Source organism: Anneissia japonica, unplaced genomic scaffold (genome assembly GCF_011630105.1).
Source record: "Anneissia japonica isolate Jap-2015-1 unplaced genomic scaffold, ASM1163010v1 scaffold4128_len50567_cov110, whole genome shotgun sequence".
Taxonomy (NCBI): Eukaryota; Metazoa; Echinodermata; class Crinoidea; order Comatulida; family Comatulidae; genus Anneissia; species Anneissia japonica.
The window spans coordinates 28,861-36,477 of NW_022726814.1; the positions used below are offsets into that span (position 1 = coordinate 28,861).

The following is a 7,617-nucleotide window of genomic DNA, read 5'->3' on the forward strand; positions in this document are numbered from 1 at the left end:
TAGATAGTCTACTAATATGATATGTATTTTTTTTCTCCCCGACGAACTGTGTTTTTTTTTTTATACTCTTCTAGGGTGGGCGGGGGGCAACAAATTTTCTAGGGGGAATTTTTCCCCACCCCTGTGCTCCCTGTAGTGCCGCCACTGCACATTAAAAGCAAATAAAAGAAGCACTATGCATGATTCGTATCATAGTACATTGAGTTTTAATTCATAATACTACTGGTAATAGTTCAACTAAAATTCTCACTGGGAACATCTCCCTATCCACGATCGAGAGAGAAATTTTACTGATGTGAGTTAGCCAGATTTTCGTACATTTCACAAAATATATTTTTTTTGGATGAGGGAGGTGACAAGAAACTAGTATTTTTTTTTACTTGGCCTTATATGTTGTTTTAGAAAAGTGATCTTTCTTAATTTACTCCATAAATTGTAAGGAATTGTTTTACTGCCGTATAACCTGCATTCCTGGAAAAAAGGATATCTGATAATTGCATTTTTTAAAGGTGATCGTCAAACAAAAACGAAACAAAATGTAATTATTGAAGTGTTGAAGGTTGCCCTTTTGGCGTTCTATAAAAGTGGGCGTTTAGCATGTGCCGCGAGAAGACCATAGCGGTGCGACTCGATGGAGCTTCAAATTATTCATGACATCACCATAAGAAGCCACACCTTCCTGGCTTGAAGTCGTGGTACAGTAATTAGAACACTATTTAGCTGCTTACTGTACTGTACCACGGAAACGGAAATTCCATTAGGGAACTATAGCGCACTATGTTTTTATTTCACAACAGCCATCTTTGTGTGTGAATGGTGCTAAGAATGATGATCAAGTTGTCACTTGTATTCATTGTTTTCTTTAACCGTAAGTTAAATTGTATATCTTGTTGAAAGTTCAAAACAACGGTACACTCTAAAAACACCTGGTCATACGTTTGACCCAAATACTCAACACACAAGAATGTCCTTGATATCTATCATTAAAAAACAAAATTTCACGAAGAGGACCCCTCCAAATTTCTCTACCACATCATCAAGTTTGCTTTTTTCAATTTAGTTGGCCCTACATCCAGAATATACGGTAGAACCTTTCTGGCCTCTGGCCGCAATCATGATGGGGTGCTGGGTTCGATCCCATTTCATTCCTATGTCATCATAAACCCAAGCCTTATGATCATCATTTTCCATTACTCACACAGGAACATCTCATAAATTTGTAGGAATCTGTCTTTAAAATACCCCCGAGAATGCAGGAAAATGCATGTATCTGATCCTCTAGGAAATAACATTTTTTCATCTACGAAATAACATTTTTTTGAACCCACAAATTGTATCACCCCCCCCCCCACTTCATCTGGACCTGCCCCTGGGAGGGCACAGTTAACCATGAAAATATTCAACTGAAATAGAACTCCTACTTTGAGACAACCTTCAGAGAACACTTTTACAGCCACAAAATGAGAAAGTATATATTTTAATATTACGAGACACCCCTATAAGGGAATAATTTTATGGTCCCAATTTTGTTCTCTTATTAGGGTTTTACTGTATTTATGACCTTAAAACAACAATCAATGTATTTCTCATGAGTCTATAGTCAAATCGGTGCACTTGTGGGTTCAAGCTCAACATCTGCTCCTGGAAGTAAATACAGAGTTAAGGAAGTTGATTAATAATCGAGTCTTTTTTGTGATAACAAATACAACAAGAAGTGATGAAGGATATTACCTCTATCTCATTCAAAATAATGGATTTGATGTTACTTCAAATGATCACTGCCAAACAAACAGTCCAGTATACGTATATCATTGTGAAAGGATTTTGTATACAGTAGGTTGATTTTGTTTTAATCTTGTCTTAGGAGTCTACAGTCAAGTCGATATCACATTTCCATCAACTGACGCTGTAGCTGGTGATGATGCCAGATTGGAATGTGCATTTAATTTAGAAACTAGGACCTACAGAGCTTCTTTTCTGATACAAAGTTATGTAGATGGACGTCAAGGTGATACACTTGTGGGTTCAAGCTCAACATCTGCTCCTGTGAGTAAATACAGAGTTGAGGAAGACTTGACTAATAATCGAGTCTTTTTTGTGATAACAAATACAACAAGAAGTGATGAAGGATATTACCTCTGTCTCATTCAAAATAGTGGATTTGATGTTATTTCAGGTGATCCTGCCAAACTAACAGTCCTGTGTAAGTATATCATTGTGAAAGGATTTTGTATACAGTAGGTTGATTTTGTTTTAATCTTGTCTTAGGAGTCTACAGTCAAGTCAATGTCACTATTTCATCAACTGACGCTGTAGCTGGTCATGATAATAATTTCTTTCCTCCTTTAGCTTCGGGTGGAAATCTCGACTGATCGAATTTTCTACACGAAGTTTACTAAGCTGGGTAGACCATGGAGTTAAAAATATTTTTAAAAAATTATTTTAAAATAATTATAACTCCATGATTGAGATCACCTGTCAAAATAATAGCTTGATAGAGATGGCTGTAAGGAAAAACATTATCAATAGGCCTACTTACTGTAAACCTATTATGGCTTTCCCAAAATGTGTATGGTGTTACACCCTGGCCCATAGAATTTTTTTGATCTGCATGGCAAGCATTGAACTTTTGGCAAGCAACAGTAAAAACACCGCCTCCTCTACGATTGCAATTGCTTGTAAAAATTTTTAACAAATTTATGGCACATAACTCAGCGTCTGAGAAAACCCATCAAGATGAGATTCAGTGACACAAAGAATGGATGGAGATCCAATACAGAGTATATTCTGCAGCCCCCTTAGTTTGTTTCCAACACTGTGCATTGAAATAAATCAAACTGGATATGGAATCATGATTGTTACCACTAGCATTGTTATTGCACTTACATGTTAGTTTGAGTGTCCAGACCTGGATTACTTTCAGCGTCCTCTGTGATTATCAATAGTTCCCGTACTAAAACACTCAACATGATTTGCATAGAAATATCATAGAATCCACACAGGGAGTGCTTTTTCTGTAAAGTTGATTGAAAATATAAAAATAGATTCTGAATAATAAAAATATACAAAAATATCCTTATAAAAATATATATAAAATATCTGGGGAGATTGTCCCATTAACTTTCTTCGAGGTTTATCTCAGTGCTCAAACACCCAGCAAAAATTATATATTAAATATTTATGTACAATCATCATTTTCAAAATATGGTTTTCATAAATCATTAAAATATAAATTGTAATGCAAATCATGATAATAATAAAAGGTAAAATTGATTGGATGTACGATCGTCAAATAAAATAGCAATTATGTGGATTTAATGACATGAAATTAATGGCAGATCAGAATTAAGAATCAACTACATTCGGCAAGCAATACCTGGTTTAGAGAGATTACTTTTATAGAGAAAATATGTTTTGTATAGACAGAAGTTCTTTATAGTTCTTAACTTGCTGTCATTTTTAGTTATCGACACTGTTACGATTGACGTTATTCCCAATCCTGTCACTGAAGGTAATGATGTAACATTTAATTGTTCTGTAAATGCGAATCCAATTCCAACAATCACTCTCTTGAAAGATGATACTGAAGTAAAAAGCGAAACATCATCAAATCTGACTTACAAATTATATAGTGTGGATAAGAGAAATGGAGGAAACTACAAATGTAAAGCAAGTAACATGGCTGGAACTAGTACATCACCAATGAAAGTGTTGGATGTTCAGTGTAAGCGATCCTAATTTTTTTTTAAATAAAGATTATATTTATTTGTAATAAATAATATTTTGAATCATGTTATTCATGGGAATATTTGTTCTTAATGACTTCAGATTCTAATTTGCAAATTTACAGGATATCCAGTTTTTGTATATAGTAGGCTACTACTAGATATAAAAGGCTTTGAAATTTGTTGGTGTTTGTGTAAATTTATATTGTATTCATTTACAGTAGTTGCTCATTATGCCGCAGTATCCTGGCATATAGGGCAGTAAATAAACAATAGATTATTGTTTTATTTTCTGAATACAAAACTTGGTAGTTTTATTGATACCTACCTGTACCTACCTACCTACCCATTATAGACAGTATAGACAGATGTTATTTATAGTACTTAATTTTTTGTCATTTTTATTTATCGACACAGTTACGATTGACGTTATTCCCAATCCTGTCACTGAAGGTAATAATGTAACATTTACTTGTTTTGTAAATGCGAATCCAATTCTAACAATCACTCTCTTGAAAGATGATACTGAAGTAAAAAGCGAAACATCATCAAATCTAACTTACAAATTATATAGTGTGGATAAGAGAAATGGAGGAAACTACAAATGTAAAGCAAGTAACATCGCTGGAACTAGTACATCACCAATTAAAGTGTTGGATGTTCAGTGTAAGTGGCCTTAAATTTTTTTTAATAAAGATTATATTTATTTGTATTATATAATATCAATGTATGCAACACAACTTTCAATCATGTTATTCATGGGAATAATTGTTCTTAATGACTTCAGATTCTAATTTGCAAATTTACAGGATATCAAGTTTTTGTATATAGTACTACTAAATATAAAAGGCCTTGAAATTTGCTGGTGTTTGTGTAAATTTATATTGTATTCATTTACAGTAGTTGCTCATTATGCCGCAGTATCCTGGCATATAGGGCAGTTAATAAACAATAGATTATTGTTTTATTTTATGAATACAAAACTTGGTAGTATTATTGATACCTACCTGTACCTACCTACCCACCCATTATTGGTATATTTTATGATTACAAAACTGGGTAGTTTCATTGACTGCTACAAAATGTAACTTTTGTATATTGACGATTCCTTCAAAATTCTGAATCCCTAATATTATATCTACTGTTCAGATTTACCGGAAATTACTTTACCTGATAACATGACTGTTACTCCTGGTGGGAATGCTTTTATTGAACCAAATATTTTAGCTAATCCTGATGACATCACCTACCAATGGATCACTGATCCTCCTGGAATTGATGATGTCGATTCAAACCCAGCAACTTTCACATTCAAGGTCCCAAACGTTGTCGACACAAACTATACCATAACGGTGACTGCTACTAATAGCATTGGATCTACAACAGAGTCAGTAATAGTCATTGTTGCAGGTACTGTAAGCTTTAGAATTTTCAGATGGTAAATTGCCAGTGAATTAACTGTTGACAACTGAAAGCAATGATGAATTATATAATAATATAAATTATCCAACATTGATATGTGATTTGGCTTAACTGTTATTGTTATAGACATTTTTTTTTTTATAGAAATATAGATATATAGATATATGATTGTGTTTGTGATGTGGTTTCATGTGGGAAAGACAATATTTCAATGGTAAACAATGCATAGCGTCGGGTTTGTCATGATAACTACCGGTTGTTTAACATTTTCCAGGCTGTCGGAAGGCACAAAAGTACGAATTATTGTCGAGGACCTAGTCTGAAGTTGGCGTGAAGTTGGCGTGAGCTAGGGTTTGAAGAAGCAGGTTATGGGTGTTCTCCTACCTATCGAGGATCCATGGGGCCATACTTGAATAGATCTGCATAATTAGCTATTTTATAGTCTTATCTAAGTTATATATTATACTCTGTTATATATATTTTTGGAGCCACACTGTACAATTACAAATTACCCTTTCGCCCCCTCCCCCAAAGGGGGAAGAGGCTATTGCAATGAGCTCCATCTGTCTGTCTGTCTGTCTGTCTGTGTGTTTTTCTCTGTCTCTCTGTGAGTGTTTGTCCTTACGGGAGAGCATAACAATTACCCCGTCCCCCGAGGGGGAGAGGGCATTGCAATAAGCTCCCTCTGTGTGTCTGTGTGTGGGGGTGTGTCTCTCGGTGTGTGTGTGTGTGTGTCTGTTAGTGTGTATGTGTGTGTGTTTGTCCTTCCTAGAGTGACTGCTGGGCTTGCCACTTGAGGCCTATACTTAGATTTTATAATGTTTTAAATATTTTCCGGCCTTATATATTTTTTTTAATGTGAAAAAAAAAATATGAAAAAGTATTACATACATTCGACCATGCCCTAATCCAGATGCTGAACAGGCGTTAATGTGTATCTGCATAGATTTAGATTTGATGGAGGAATTATAATTCCTCCATGATTTCACCAACAGTGAATGCTATGTTAGCTGACACATGCACAGGGAAGATTTCCCTTTGTTAGCTACCATCTCGTGTGAGGAAAATATAAATTTATGAATTGTAAACTTTACACTTAACATGTACACCTCTATCGCTCGGCTACATTTTACCTGATATGTACAGTTGGTAATATTACACGCCTATAATACAACAACAATTCAATAAATAAAATAGACATTTATTTTCTTCCAATTGTAATCAAATAACAAATCATTAAAAAACAATTGGTTTCTTCTTCTGAATTTAGCGCCAACTTCAAAATGAAGGCTTCGGCTCGAGCTTCATCCGCAGATGGGGGTCTCATCCGGAAGTATGGAGAAGTATATAAAAGTTAAATAAAAAAATAATGAAAATAAAAATAAATAAAACAAATACCTGTAACCCAAGGCGGGGCCCTTGCAAGTACTATCCCTCAAGGGCCGGAGGGACCCAGGAGCTCATCTTGGGCAAGGCCGCTCAATTCCTTGGGTAAGGCCATTAGCCTAATACTAATGGAACTTACCAGATTACCCATAGCCCCTATCGCCCACAGGCAACGCAAACAATTCAGCAATTAAAAAAAGCAATACGAAGAACAATAAATAAGTATAATTGATGGGAAAGACAATTACATTGGGTGTGTAAGCTGAGTGTGAACATTTTAACTACGGAGATTGCAAGCACTAAACACTCCGGTAATGTGACCCAGACAGACGCTGTTCTTGGAAAGAATGAGTAGTTGTAATAGATTAAGAGACAAAATAAGGGACTTGCGAGAGAAGATTCACTAAAAAAATCTAGTGATGGACAGGCCTGAACACAAACTCACAAAAACACACAGAGACCCAAACTGCCATTATTTCTATTCTCCCCAAACATCTAAGTAACATGTTTACCCTCAATCACTCAATTCACAATTATCGTACTCGATCCAGAAAAGATATTCGAATAAGCCTACCTAATCATAACACTAACTATTTTCAGCACAATATTAGATACTAGTTCTATACTCTGGTTTAATTTACCATCTCCAATTTTAAACTCAGTTTACGTGAGGTCATTTACCAAAAACTCAGGAATCATCTTGTTTCGCAATACTAAAATTATTTTTAACGATCGTGACTTGCTGCTCCTTCTTGAAACCATATTATGTTGTCATGCTTGTGTGTGTGTTTGTGTTGTTTTTGGTTTGTTTGTTTGTTTGTTGTTGAAAATGTTAAAATTGGAAAATAAAGGAGAGGAAACAGCGGATCGAGTGCATCGACTGTACACAAAGATATCACTTAACAGGGCAAGTACTTATAACAAAATTCTGAAACATGTCAATTATGAGTATTTTGCCGTAGGATTAAAAATCCAAAACGGTGCTGGGTTTGGAGCCTGTTCTTCGTATGTCATTCCATTCATAGAAAAAGCCAATAAAGAAAGTATACCAGTCATTAATGTTTAATTTAATGCTATATATATA

At 34.9% G+C, this 7,617-nt stretch overlaps 1 protein-coding gene across 1 annotated transcript in view; it reads left to right on the forward strand.

Annotated features, from left to right (window-relative positions):
- Positions 1-726: 726 nt before the first annotated feature.
- Positions 727-7,617, forward strand: part of LOC117113357 (roundabout homolog 2-like) — a 16,992-nt gene continuing 10,101 nt past the window's right edge. Inside the window, exons 1-5 of the mRNA XM_033256666.1 lie at positions 727-868; positions 1,865-2,203; positions 3,464-3,724; positions 4,143-4,391; positions 4,875-5,135. Of these exons, the coding sequence (XP_033112557.1) occupies positions 814-868; positions 1,865-2,203; positions 3,464-3,724; positions 4,143-4,391; positions 4,875-5,135 (1,165 nt within the window). The 5' untranslated portion in view covers positions 727-813. The remainder of the gene's footprint in view (positions 869-1,864; positions 2,204-3,463; positions 3,725-4,142; positions 4,392-4,874; positions 5,136-7,617) is intronic.